This window comes from Stegostoma tigrinum, chromosome 29 (assembly GCF_030684315.1).
Source record: "Stegostoma tigrinum isolate sSteTig4 chromosome 29, sSteTig4.hap1, whole genome shotgun sequence".
In the NCBI taxonomy this organism is placed as follows: Eukaryota; Metazoa; Chordata; class Chondrichthyes; order Orectolobiformes; family Stegostomatidae; genus Stegostoma; species Stegostoma tigrinum.
This window is the reverse complement of record NC_081382.1, coordinates 11075535-11089434: the sequence shown is the minus strand read 5'-3', so window position 1 is coordinate 11089434 and position 13900 is coordinate 11075535. Positions and strand designations below refer to the sequence as shown.

The window sequence follows — 13900 nt, the reverse complement described above, 5'->3', positions numbered from 1 at the left end:
ACAGTGATATATTTGAAATGTTGAAGGTCATGAAATAAGTGATATTTCCTCTGACGGGGGAGTCTAGAAGACAATAGATAGCCTCCTTAGGAGTGGATATCGAAAATGTCTTCTTCACATAAAGGATAGTGGAATTCAAGAATTCTCTACTTCAAACAGTCTCTGTTGAGGCTCGATGAACTGAACATTTTAAAACCATGCTAAATGGAATTTTATTCAGCAAAGGTGGGTAAGATAGAAACCTTAATTCTATCTTGATGTGATGAATTGCTGGAACAGGTTTGAGGGGCTGAATGGCCTATTCCTGCTGCCGAAAGAAATAAAAAGAAAGCGAATAAAGCTCTGCAGGTCAATGGCTGCGATCTCAGGTCAACTTCTTCCTTGCATAAACGCCACTTGAGCAACTGGAAGTTTCCATTTTGTTTTGTTCTTATTTCAGATTTCCAGCATCCACAGTATTTCAAGTTTCATAGAAGTCATAGACCACAGAACCCCTACAGTGTGGAAACAGGCCTTTGGCCCAACAAGGCCACAGTGAACCTCATATCATCCCACCCAGACCCCATTCCCCCTATAACCCACCTAATCTACACATGCCTGAACACTACGGGTAGGCAAATTAGTATGGCTAATCCACCTAACCTGCACATCTTTAGACTGTGGGAGGAAATTGGAGCACCTGGAGGAAACTCATGCATACACGGGGAGAATGTGCAAACTCCACAGAGAGAGTCGCCCGAGGTTGGAATCAAACCCGGGTCCCTGTTGCTATGAAGCAGCAGTGCTAACCACTGAGACACCATGATGCCCAATTTCATTTTGATTTCCATTGTGATGTTCTCACAGTAAATCAACAGCATTAAACTTCAAACTGTTGTCTATCCAAACTAGTAATCAGGTAGATGTTCTAATGGTTCAAACTGACCACTTCCAAAAATATGCTAGCCAGATCTAGCCCAAGTCAGTCTATCACAGTGAGGAATGTTAACCATGTTTCTAAATGATCAGCCATGATCATACAGGATGAGAAAGCAGGCTGATGGACCAAATGCTAATTCCTCATATTCTTACATTTGATTTTATCATCTGTATGAATAACCCCAAAGGCCCCAAATTTTTGAAATGTGTTTATTCCTTTTTCATCTTTCTAATTTTTCTTTTTTTTTCCCCGAACCGTGTCTATTCTTCAGTGGGCTGAGATCATGCTAATAGCAGATAAAATGTTAGCAAATGATCAGTTAGTGATTTTTCCCACCAGTCTGGCTCATTTTATAACATGGTCACTGAATTATATATAGCTCTGTAAACCTGCTAATATGATTTTGTTTAAGCAATCATGTTTTTTTTTTAATAAAGTTGTCTTATTTAAATTATTTCCCTCCAGTCCAATTTTTTCTCATTTCTTCCCTCATCCATAGCTAATTTTGTTCCCTCCCTCCTGACTCCAGGCTAAAGTTTCAGAAGCTTCATAATTAGCAGTGAGCCTCCGGTATCTCTCCAGAATGACTATTAACTTGTATATGCATCAACAAATGAGTATAGTGGTTTACATGAGTCCATGAGCTTTCACAACATGATTATGTACTTTCCTGATGGTTATGCACACACACACACACACACACACACACACACACACACACACACACACACACACACACACATTTTAAGGAGTAATTGCATACAGATTGAGAGACTGGACTCTGGAGTTTAGAAAATTGAGAATGATCAAATTGAGGATTTTGAAATGGCAAAGGAATTCAAGAGGGCAAATGATGAGAAATTGCTTCCTCTCGTGGGTCAATCAACAACAGGGGTACCAATAAACACTTTTATCAAGCTAAAAGTATTGGAGAACTGTTCAAAAGGCAATGATTGCTGTGTAAATTACACGTTTTCAATACTGAGATAAATTGACTGTATTCTGCTTCAATATCAAGGATACGGAGGGAGGGCAGATTCATGTAGTTGAGGCACAGGTAATCCAGGATCTTAAGTGAATGCTAGATTGTGGTATGTTACAATTCCATTTCCTGAACTCTCAATTGACAGAAGTCATCATTTAGAAAGATGGAAACCCCGGCAGTCCATGATATTTTTGAGCTTCCCTAACTGTTGTCGGTGTTCATCTTAATCTCCTGATTATTTTGTCACAGCGACAGATGTTTTCTTCAACATTTCTTCACACTGAGATATAGTGAGAGTATTGAATGACTAAAAATACAACAATTGTTGCAGGTAAATTGTACAGTGTGCTATCAATACATGCTTCAAAGGATATCTCACCATAATTTGGTTCAGGCTGTTCAGGAGAGGTTAAGAAGCACTTTTACATAAAAAGGGTAGTAAATGTTTGGAACTCTCTTCCACAAATGACAGTAAAAGCTGCATCAATTGTTAATTTTAAATCTGAGACAGATAAATTCTTCTTAAAGAAATGTACTAAATATGAGCCAAAAGTAGGCATATGGAGTTAGGCCACAGATTAGCCACAATCTTATTGAAAGCTGGAACAGGTTTGAGGGCTGAATGGCCTACTTCCATTCTATGTTCCTATATTTCTATCTCAGTGCAGTTCAAACCATTCTGTTATAGAATGGACTGCATGATAAGATGGGAGCCAGTTATTAAAGTCCAAATTTGTTGCATTTGAGACAAGCTGATCCTTAAATTGATCACATTCTGAAACTCTCCCTGAAAGATTGCAGTAAACCGTAGGGGCTCATTGCCAGGTTGTCAGCAAATCACATCTGAATATAAGTCCTTTTCTTCAGTCCCTGTGTTACTAAAGATTGACTAGTAGATGCCCCTTGTTCAAAGGGGAAACTGGGAAAAAGAAAGCAGTCTGTGACTGCCAAAGTATCTTCCTTCTATTGATCAAATGTCGCAAATGCACTGAATCTTGTCATATGAGTAATAGAAAGTGAGGTATTTCATACCTTGCAGTGAACTAAAGAATGCAAGGCTTCACAAATATGTGAGATACACAATATGTCGGAACACAATTAATAGAAGCTGCAGTAGATTCAGCCCCTCAAAATTGCTTCAATATTCAATTAGATCATATCTGAACTTCTATTCCACAATCCCAAATATCCAAATTGAGCATAGTTATGAGTATGCTGGTTGACTGAACATTCAATGCTGAAGATAGTAAATATATACAACTCTCCAAGTCAATATATTTCTGCTTTCCTAAATAGCCAACTTTGAATTCAAAGCCTATTTGGAGACTTTGCAGCCATGGTAAATGTTGTCTCTTTGACAATACAGGTAAAGCCTTGAGAACATCAATTGGTTCAATGAGATCACTACTTATTCTTCAAAATTCCAGGAATTTAGGCCCATTCTATCCACCTACTTTTCCAAGAATAGTCTTATCATTTCAACAATTAAATTACTTTGGCTGTTGCATCCCATCAAAGGCATGAACATAATTCCTTAGATAAAAGACCAAAGGTTCACAGTTTTCCAGGTCTGGTCTCACTGCAGCTTTGCATAACTATGACAGGATTTCTTTGCAAACTTTTACATTGCACTAAAGGCTAACACATAAAATGTCTTCCTAACTGCTTGTTGTATCTGCTCCTGCATTAAGGGATGGGTAAATTATAAAAAGGCTTGATTTATTAGCAGACTCCAACTGATATACTGTTACAAAGTTGGGTAGACTATTCATGAATTGGAAGGCAGGAAGTTTGATTGGTTGGTAAAAAAGATGATTTTGTGGAAAAAGAGTGTCTGGTCCCTTTAAGACACTGAGCTTTGTCTGTGCTTGGAATTTACAAGTACTGTATACAGCGAGTGCCCAAATTGAAACATTTCGTACTCAACAGACAAGCAGCACTTTTCCCAAGACAACAAGTTTGAACTTGGCCAACAAATTTAAACCAAGCACTGTGTAATTCAAGATAATAAAATGTGAGACTGGATGAACACAGCAGGCAAAGCAGCATCTCAGGAGCACAAAAGCTGACGTTTCGGGCCTAGACCCTTCATCAGAGAGGGGAATGGGGGGAGGGAACTGGAATAAATAGGGAGAGAGGGGGAGGCGGACCGAAGATGGAGAGTAAAGAAGATAGGTGGAGAGAGTGTAGGTGGGGAGGTAGGGAGGGGATAGGTCAGTCCAGGGAAGACGGACAGGTCAAGGAGGTGGGATGAGGTTAGTAGGTAGCGGGGGGTGCGGCTTGGGGTGGGAGGAAGGGATGGGTGAGAGGAAGAACCGGTTAGGGAGGCAGAGACAGGTTGGACTGGTTTTGGGATGCAGTGGGTGGGGGGGAAGAGCTGGGAGGCTTGGGGACCGCTTTGCAGAACACCTCCGCTCAGTTCGCAAAAAACAACTGCACCTCCCAGTCGCAAACCATTTCCACTCCCCCTCCCATTCTCTTGATGACATGTCCATCATGGGCCTCCTGCACTGCCACAATGATGCCACCCGAAGGTTGCAGGAACAGCAACTCATATTCCGCCTGGGAACCCTGCAGCCATATGGTATCAATGTGGACTTCACCAGTTTCAAAATCTCCCCTTCCCCTACTGCATCCCTCAACCAGCCCAGTTCGTCCCCTCCCCCACTGCACCACACAACCAGCCCAGCTCTTCCCCCCCACCCACTGCATCCCAAAACCAGTCCAACCTGTCTCTGCCTCCCTAACCGGTTCTTCCTCTCACCCATCCCTTCCTCCCACCCCAAGCCGCACCCCCAGCTACCTACTAACCTCATCCCACCTCCTTGACCTGTCCGTCTTCCCTGGACTGACCTATCCCCTCCCTACCTCCCCACCTACACTCTCTCCACCTATCTTCTTTACTCTCCATCTTCGGTCCGCCTCCCCCTCTCTCCCTATTTATTCCAGTTCCCTCCCCCCATCCCCCTCTCTGATGAAGGGTCTAGGCCCGAAACGTCAGCTTTTGTGCTCCTGAGATGCTGCTTTGCCTGCTGTGTTCATCCAGTCTCACATTTTATTATCTTGGAATCTCCAGCATCTGCAGTTCCCATTATCACTGTGTAATTCAAAGTCAGTTGAATTAAAACAAAACTGATGGGGTTGACAACAGCAACACAAACCTACATGAGAATAACTATTATGTCATTATGGTGATAAAGATAAGGGCATTTAGTAAATTGGGAGGGAGCCAATGGCCACCTGAAGGGACGGTCAAACTTCAGCTACAGTGAAAGCAGGTTCGGCATCTGAAATACAAACCTAGCTTTCAGTTAAAATTACTGAGCTCTCTGCAAAGACCCATCAACGGTACCACCGCATTGTGGGTCAAAATCCTCATGGAAGAAATTAAAGAGATAAACATGCAGGACAGCAGAATCATCAGAAGGTGTTTGTGGCCTGAGATTAACGGAAGGAACATTGGAGATAAAGCGGAGAAGACATAGGCCGTGCGAACTTGGAGCAATTAAGTTTTATTTAATTATCTGGATCTTTATAAATGGGGCTTGTGTTTATTTCAACAGCATTCCAGCAGAAGTTAGTAGTCTCGGGGTGAATTATTCAGTTTGTCAGTAATTCTGGTAATTTGTTCATTGTTTGGGTTTAACAAATACATTGGTTTTTTTTGTGATAACAAGGTGTAGAGCTGGATGAACACAGCAGACCAAGCAGCATCTTAGGAGCAGGAAAGCTGACATTTCGGGCCTAGACCCCTCTTCAGAAATGGGGGAGGGGGAGAGGGCTCTGAAATAAATAGGGAGAGAGGGGGAGGCGAATCGAAGATGGCCAGAGGAGAAGATAGGTGGAGAGGCGATAGACAAGTTAAAGAGGCGGGAATGGAGCCAGTAAAGGTGAGTGTAGATGGGGAGGTAGGGAGGAGATAGGTCAGTCCAGGGAGGGCGGATAGGTCAATGGGGCAGGATGAGGTTAGTAGGTAGGAAATGGCGGTAGGGGTGTGAGAGATGAGTTGCGAGTTCCCCGCAAAAACAACCAAAAAAGAATCCCCCTTGTCCTCACATACCACCCCACCAACTTCCGGATCCAACGCATCATCCTCTGACACTTCCGCCAACTACAATCCGAACCCCCACCAAAGGGATTTTTCCCCCCCCACCCTTGTTTGCTTTCCAGAGGGACCACTCTCTCCATGACTCCCTTGTCTGCTCCACACTCCCCTCCAGCCCCACCTCACCCAGCACTTTTCCCTGCAACCGCAGGAAGTGCTACACCTGCCCCCACACCTCCTCCCTCACCCCTAACCCAGGTCCCAAGAAGACTTTCTACATCAAGCAGATATTCACCTGCACATCTGCCAATGTGGTATACAGTATCCATTGTACCCAATGTGGCTTCCTCTACATTGGGGAAACCAAGCGGAGGCTTGGGGACCGCTTTGCAGAACACCTCCGCTCGGTTCGCAATAAACAACTGCACCTCCCAGTCGCGGGCATTTCAACTCCCCCTCCCATTCCTCAGATGACAGGTCCATCCTGGGCATCTGCGGTGCCACAACGATGCCACCTGAAGGTTGCAGGAACAGCATCTCATATTCTGCTTGGGAACCCTGCAGCCCAATGGTATCAATGTGGGTTTCACAAGCTTCAACATCTCTCCTCCCCCCACTGCATCCCGAAACCAGCCCAGCTCGTCCCTGCCTCCCTAACCTGTTCTTCCACTCACCTATCCCCTCCTCTCACCTCAAGCCATACCCCCATTTCCTACCTACTAACCTCATCCCATCCCCTTGTCCTGTCCGTCCTCCCTGGACTGACTATCTCCTCCCTGCCTCCCCACTTACACTCACCTTTACTGGCTCCATCCCCACCTCTTTAACTTGTCTGTCTCCTCTCCACCTATCTTCTCCTCTAGCCATCTTCGATTCGCCTTCCCCCCCTCTCTATTTATTTCAGAACCCTCTTTCCCTCCCCTATTTCTGATGAAGGGACTAGGCCCAAAACATCAGCCTTCCTGTTCCTCTGATGCTGCATGGCCTGCTGTGTTCATCCAGTTCCACACCTCGTTATCTCGGATTCTCCAGCATCTGCAGTTCCTATTATCTCTGATACATTGTTTTTTTGTTATTTGTAAAGTGGAGATCAGGGATTTTCTTTCTTTCAACTACTCTTTTAACCGATTATAAGGTGGAAGCCAAGTTTCTCTGGGTGTTTTGGGGGTAATTATGAGACGGGAACTTCTACTCCTGTTGTAACAGGTGCGAGCCTGTGTTTTGGTTTAACTATTAGAAGGATTTGGCCATTCTCTCCTGTAACAAATTGGGAGCTTGTCCGGGATCTGGTTTATTAAAGTCCAGCATCTAGATGGTTCAAGTCTAGGATCTGGACAGATTGAAACAGACTTGAGGATTATTGTCCCAGATGTTTAAATGAAACTTAAGAGAGAAAAATCTGCTTAATTTTGGTTAGTAGTTATTGATTAAATTAAAAATGAGGGAACTGGCTCTTAGCCTTACTAAAGAGATTCTGGGATTTGAAAACGCTTCTCAAATTTGCTAAGAAAGTTTAGATAGACAAAGGAATGATATACTTGTGAAATTAGCAGACAGGCTAGAACTGGGTTTAACCAGGGATAAGAGGAAAGCTGAAACTGTAAATGGAGTTGGTCAAACACTTAGGTGTATCACAGAGACAGGGCAAGTGCCGAGGAGTTAGAAAAAAATTAAACTGCGAATGAGACAACTGGAGTTAGAAGTTAAAGAAAGAGAGAGAAGGTTCTTAGCTGAGCAAAAAGAAAGAGGGAGAATAGAGAGGGAGAAAGAGAGAGCGTGTGAACCTTGGAAGTTACAAATTGAACAGGAAAGTCAATTTAAAAGGATGAAGGTGGAGGTAAAAGACAGGTTTAGTGAGGCGGAGAGTGGTGATGAGCCAAAGACCTGGTCAGGATAGATACAAATACATCGAAACATTCTAAAAATTCAATGAAAAAGATGTGGAAGTCTTTTTCATTTCATTTGAAAAACCTGCTAAACAGATGAATTGGCCAGAGACTATGTGGATAATGTTAATTCAGACCAGCAGGACTAGTGAGGTGTTTGCAGCACTGTCAGATGAGGTGTCAAGAGAATGTGAAGAGGTTAACCAGGCTACTTTGAGTGTCTACGAACTGGTACCAGAAGCATATAGGCAACAGTTCAGAAACATAAAGCAGGAACCAGGTCAGAGTTATGTTGTGTTTGAAAGAATTAAACAGAGCAAAATTGACAGATGGGTGACAGCATTAAAGATAGAAAAGACATATGAGGGTCTTAGAGAAATTACTTTGACGGAAGAGTTTAAAAACTCACTTCCAGAGATGAAAAGAACTCATACTGAGGAATAGAAAGTTACCAAAGAAAGAACAGCTGCAGAGACAGCGGATGAATGTTTATTAGTGCATAAATGGAAATTTCACTTCCGACAGCAATTTCATTCTTTGAGCGATAGAAATTAGGAAAATGGGAGATCCTTCACTGAAAAACAAAAAGTAGATCACACAGGGAGCAGTTTACCACATGTGAAAAAAGAAACCTAATAGGGTGAAAAAGAGGTGAAAGGCCTCAGGTGCCTTCACTGTAATAAGATGGTACACACAAAGTCACGGTGCTGGTGGTTTAAGAGGGGCACTGGGAAAAACGATGTGGCAAAAGATGCTCAACCAGTGGGATTAGTTGAGGTAGTGAAGGAAATCCTGAAAGAAATCAAGGAGCTGCTGGAGAGTGCACAGCCTAGCCACGGGCAGGATAATGAGACAGCATCTGATATCTGCAAAAACTTCGGGTTGTTTACTCAGTAAGAACAGGGGGAGAAGGTATAGAAGTTACAATTTTGAGAAATAGAGCAGCTGGTCAGTCTCTAACAGTAAGAGATTAAAGTATTTGCACTCCTTCCAAAATGCGACCCGAGACAGTGGTAATCTGTGGAATAGATAGATAGAGATTTAGCGTTCCCCTGTGGAAGGTCAGGTTGGAAAGTCCAATCTAGACTGGAGAAGTGACAGTGGGAATAATTGAAAAGAGTGTCAATTCCTGGAATACAGTTTGTTCTTGGAAATGACTTAATAGGTGAGAGCCAACTGTCATTTGAAGGGAGAGCCAAACTTCAGCTGCAATGAAAACAAATTCACCTTCTGATATACAAACCTGGCTTTCACGTAAAATTACTGAAAAGACCCATCAAAAGTACCACCGCATTTTGGCTCAAAAACCTCATGGTACAAATTAGAGATAAACATGCAAGGCAGCAGAATCATCAGAAGAAAGGTGTTTGTGACATGAGATCAATGGAAGGAAGATTGGAGATAAAATGGAGAACACATAGACTGGGCGTACTCGGAATGATTACTTTTTTTAAATTAACTAGGGCTATATAAGTGGGGCTTGTGTTTATTTGAACAGCATTCCAATAAAATTTAGGCCAGTTAGGAAGTACTTAGTAGTCTGGGGGAGCTATTCAGTTTGTTAGTAATTTTGTTAGTTTGTTCATTATTAGGGTTAAACAAATAAAGTGTTTCTTCTAATTTGTAAAGTGGAGATTAGGGACTTTCATTCTTTTAACCATTCTTTTAACAGATTACGAGGGGAAAGGTGAGCTTCTGTGGGTGGTTTGGGTTAATTGTTAGAAGGGAAATTCTACTCCCGTAATAAAGAGTTGGGGCTTGTATTTTGGTTTACTATTCGAGGGGTTCGGCCTCTGTAGCAATATGCATTGTATGTTTCAGGCAGATCCACCAATCTGACTCAGCAATTATTATCTCCAACAACAGTAAACTAAGAACTGATGTTGGCCATATCATGCTTTATATCCTGCTTCCTTGATCATTTGCATATACTATGAAAGTGATTTTAGAAAACTTGCATGATAAACTTCTATGAATTATCCACAAAGGTCCCCAAATCTGCCTGAAAACAACCCTTATTAGTCTTTCATTTTTAAGAAAAACCCCTTTTTATTTTTGCTGCCAAGTGGATAATTTCACATTTCACACAAAATCCAACTGGTGCTTTCTGATCCAATAACTCTATATAGTTTTTACAGCCGCTTTGCTTCTTACTGTCCCAGCAAGCTTTGATATGTTAAACTCAATCCCCTCATCAATGCTACTGTTGATCATAAGTGACTTGGTCCAAGCACAAATCCTTATAAAACCCTATTATTTAGATTCTTCTATCCTGAAAAATGGACACTTCCTATTCTCAGAAGCTGCTTGGCCTGCTGTGTTCATCCAGCTCTACACCCTGTTATCTCTATTTCCTATTCTCAGTTTTCTGTCCATGAAGTTTTCAATCCATGCTCATTAACTTAGCAAATTAAAAAAAAGGACAAACTGAAAATAACTAGCATTGTTCTTTTATCCTCAGTATCTAAATATAATTATCAACACCTTTGTTTGCTCTATAGTATCTATAGAAACTCTAAGTACATTTTGAATTATTCTTCAGTTCTTGATTTCTTAGTGCTGCCACTGTGTTACATATTATTTTCATGACTGGAAAACACATCTCCCTTCTCACTTTAATGGCATTAGCTCCCAAGAGTGAGATGAAATGGTTTTTCATCTGCAAAAACACTTCGTTATCATTTTAGATAAATTTTCCTAGCTTAAAATGTTGATTTATCCATTTGTTTCCTTCCATGTCAGATCTGTCCTTTTGTCCTTAAAATGTAGTGTCAACATCCTTTGTTTCCTAAAAACATATACTTGACCTGCCTGCAATTACAAGCTACATCTCATTTCCAAGCTAGCCTGCCCTTCCAATGTTGTTAAATATGTTGTGCCACCTTAAATTCAGTCCAATGTTACCTGGGATTCCATGTCTGAATCCTCCAAACAGATATCCTTCTCTATTACTGTATTAGAACAACTCTCATCAAAGTCATAAATAACATCCTGTGTGAATCTTACAAACTACTTCTTGGTTTTCCCTAGGCCTGTCTACAGCCATTGGCTCAGGTGATTTCACCATCTTCCAACACTTCTATCCAGCTAGCTGAATTTCTCATTTATCTGCTGGTAACTAGTGAACTGTGACAATGATTCTTCCTTCCATTCCTGCATATACAGTCCTGATGGAATATATCCGTGGCCACCTCACCTCTCTAAATGTCCTCAGCAAGATTATCCAACAATGTTAGTTTTCAAATAAATGTCAATAACATGCAGTTCTACCTCACCGCCACTTCTATTGAATGGCCCACTGTTTTTCATTTGTAAGACTGCCTTTTTGATGTCAATAAAGGATGCTACCCTATGGGAATTCCAAGCTGAGTTGATTAAATTATTCTACATTCCCAGTGAAGATCAGAGCATTCTTGTCAGAGTAGGAGCAGGTGTGGGAAATTTAGGAGATACAATCTCTTCCATCTCTTTCCTGGTTCTCTTTTCAAGTGTGGTGGCTTTTCAGGGTGAACTATGACTATTGTTGCACCACAGCATGAAAACACCAGTACCTCACCCCGACTGAAAATGAAGACACCCCTGACCAGCACTCCCTTCATTCCATGTCTTCCTTACCTTTCTCGAGGCATCTGGTGGTTAGGGTTGTGACGACAGCGGATGCTGAGGCTGAAGAGTTTGCGGGCAGTGCGCTGGATTTTCAATTTTAGCGTCTCCACAGAGCTCTGGAGCATTTTGTACCGTGCCTGGAGATCCCAGTCATTGCCCCAGAGCTGGTGGACACTCCCCACGGTCAGGAAATGTGTGGTGGGCAAACGCTTCAAGAAGGACTTGAATTCATCTGAAATGAAATAATGACAGGCGGGCTTTGAATAACAAGTTCTGCAAAGACAGACTAATTTCTATTCTACATTTTTGATTAAACGTTGGCCACTCTAGGCACTCCCCCAATTCTCTTTGGCTTGGACTGGTCAGGCATCTTCCAATGCAAAATGCCAGCTGCCATGGTGCATGCTGTTCATTTCTAGAGGTGGTAACTTGTTTTAAAGAAGACACAAATTTCACATGGTTGATCCAAAACCAATGTTTTCCACAAAGGTTATCCTGTTTCTCTCCAAGGTTTGCCTGACATAAGCCACGAGTTGGATTTGGGAGAACCGTGTATTTTCAGATTAGCCTCCATGTGTAATTGGAAAACATGGGAGCATTCTTGAATAGACTTTTCCTTTTCCATCATTATGGTATTTGATCAACATTAAAATAGCCTGAACAAAAACAAAGTTGCTGGAAAAGCCCAGCAGGTCTGGCCGCATCTGTTAAGGAGAAAACAGAGTTAACGTTTCAGGTCCGGTGACAAGGGTCACCGGACCTGAAACATTAACTCTGTTTTCTCCTTCACAGATGCTGTCAGACCTGCTGAGCTTTTCCAGCAACTTTGTTTTTGTTCCTGATTTACAGCATCCACAGTTCTTTCGGTTTTTATTTAAAGTAGCCTGCACTCCTGTCAACCGTGGCTGTTGATGGTTCTCCTGAAAGAAAGGTGCAAGCTGAGTCCCACTCTAGAGAATTAAACACACACAATCTAAGCTGCTACTCTAATGTAGTCTGGAGACAGTGATAGACTGTCTGCGGTGTCACCTTTCAGATGAGACCCTAAGCCATGCCACGGCTACCTTCTCACATCGATGAGGAAGAACTCAGGGTTCTTTTCGGAAGATCAGGAAGAAAAGGTCTGTACAATGTACTGTTCAAAACTTATTCCAAACCAACACTCAGAAAATGCAAGATCAACTCCCCATTATACCTGCTGTATGGGACACTGGTGTGTAAAAATTACATTATAACAGACACTTTTCACAAGTACTTAACTGACAGTAAAGAATTTCAAAACAATCTCAAACTTCGATGGTCTATATGTAAATGTAAGTTCTTCCTTGTAATTGCATTAAGTTTCATTTGCAGTTAACACCCCGAGAACAAAACATGGATTTTGCAATAGGGCAGTTGTGGAAATGACCAAATACAGAGGTAAAAAAGTAGATTTTGAGGATATACAGCAAAAGGCATGCGGAGACATTGTTGAAATCTGGGTTAAGACAGCTTGAAAAATATTCAAACAGAAATTGGGCAGAGAGAGAGAGAACCAACCATTGATGTGAGTCTCCATCTCACTATTGGGACACAGCACAAGGTATCAAATTATTATGCCAACATATTGTTTATATTTATTTGCTTAACATTTCTGAATTCGTATTGAAGGACAAAGGGCTCAGAGAACATGACCCACAGCATCAAAACAATCAGACAATATTTCCACAACTCTGTGCCTTGTGAGGTAATCATAAAAATTCACAAACAGCATCAGCCAGAATCAGTGGATATCCCTGATCTCAGCGTCTAATGGAATATAGTTTTGTACAATGAAGAATACAGTGTTTAGTTGTAGTGATTAAATGATGGTGTTTTCTCAGTGTAAAAGGCCAATAAATTATCAGCACTGATGACACAAGTGATTTACGACAGCCTCAGTTGTGATAGAAATAAAATGAGACAAGCGACTACTCTGTGTGTGTGTTTTTTTTCTCATCTGTCTCTCGTGCAGCGGTTGATGTTATAAATCTGCAGGTTCCCATCCAAGATTCTGTAAGTGTTCGAGTGTTGGCAAATTACACAAACAGAGGGAGGAGAATATCAAAGTAAATCCCCACCATACTCTTCGCTTATAACTGCAGTGGTGGCTTGTTACATGAGTCTTAATTATTTGGTGAACTACAAAGGTGAAGAGCATTCATATGTTTGTACAGAGGGTTGCCAACAGTTTTCAATTCCCGTACAATCTGAGGTCACCTGACTACTCAACCTCACCCCTCACCTGCAGTGTTCCTAATGTTTAACTCAATACCAGTTGTCTCTCTCTCTCTGTCTCTCTAATCAGAGAGGATACTTATGGTTCTCAGTAACCCATGGTGACTTCTGCTTTTCAAGTACTTAGAGCCTGAATAAAGGGAGATTGCTGGCACACTCCAGTGTGGGGGTGGGCATCTGTAATGCAACAGTCTGTAAGCGAA

At 41.9% G+C, this 13900-nt stretch overlaps 1 protein-coding gene across 2 annotated transcripts in view; it reads right to left on the bottom strand.

Annotated features, from left to right (window-relative positions):
* brinp1 (bone morphogenetic protein/retinoic acid inducible neural-specific 1) overlaps positions 1–13900 on the bottom strand; it is a 324767-nt gene that overhangs the window by 12340 nt on the left and 298527 nt on the right. For both annotated transcript variants that reach the window (XM_059638168.1, XM_048559283.2), the window contains one exon: positions 11451–11673. In XM_059638168.1, coding sequence (XP_059494151.1) covers positions 11451–11673 — 223 coding nt within the window. The remainder of the gene's footprint in view (positions 1–11450; positions 11674–13900) is intronic.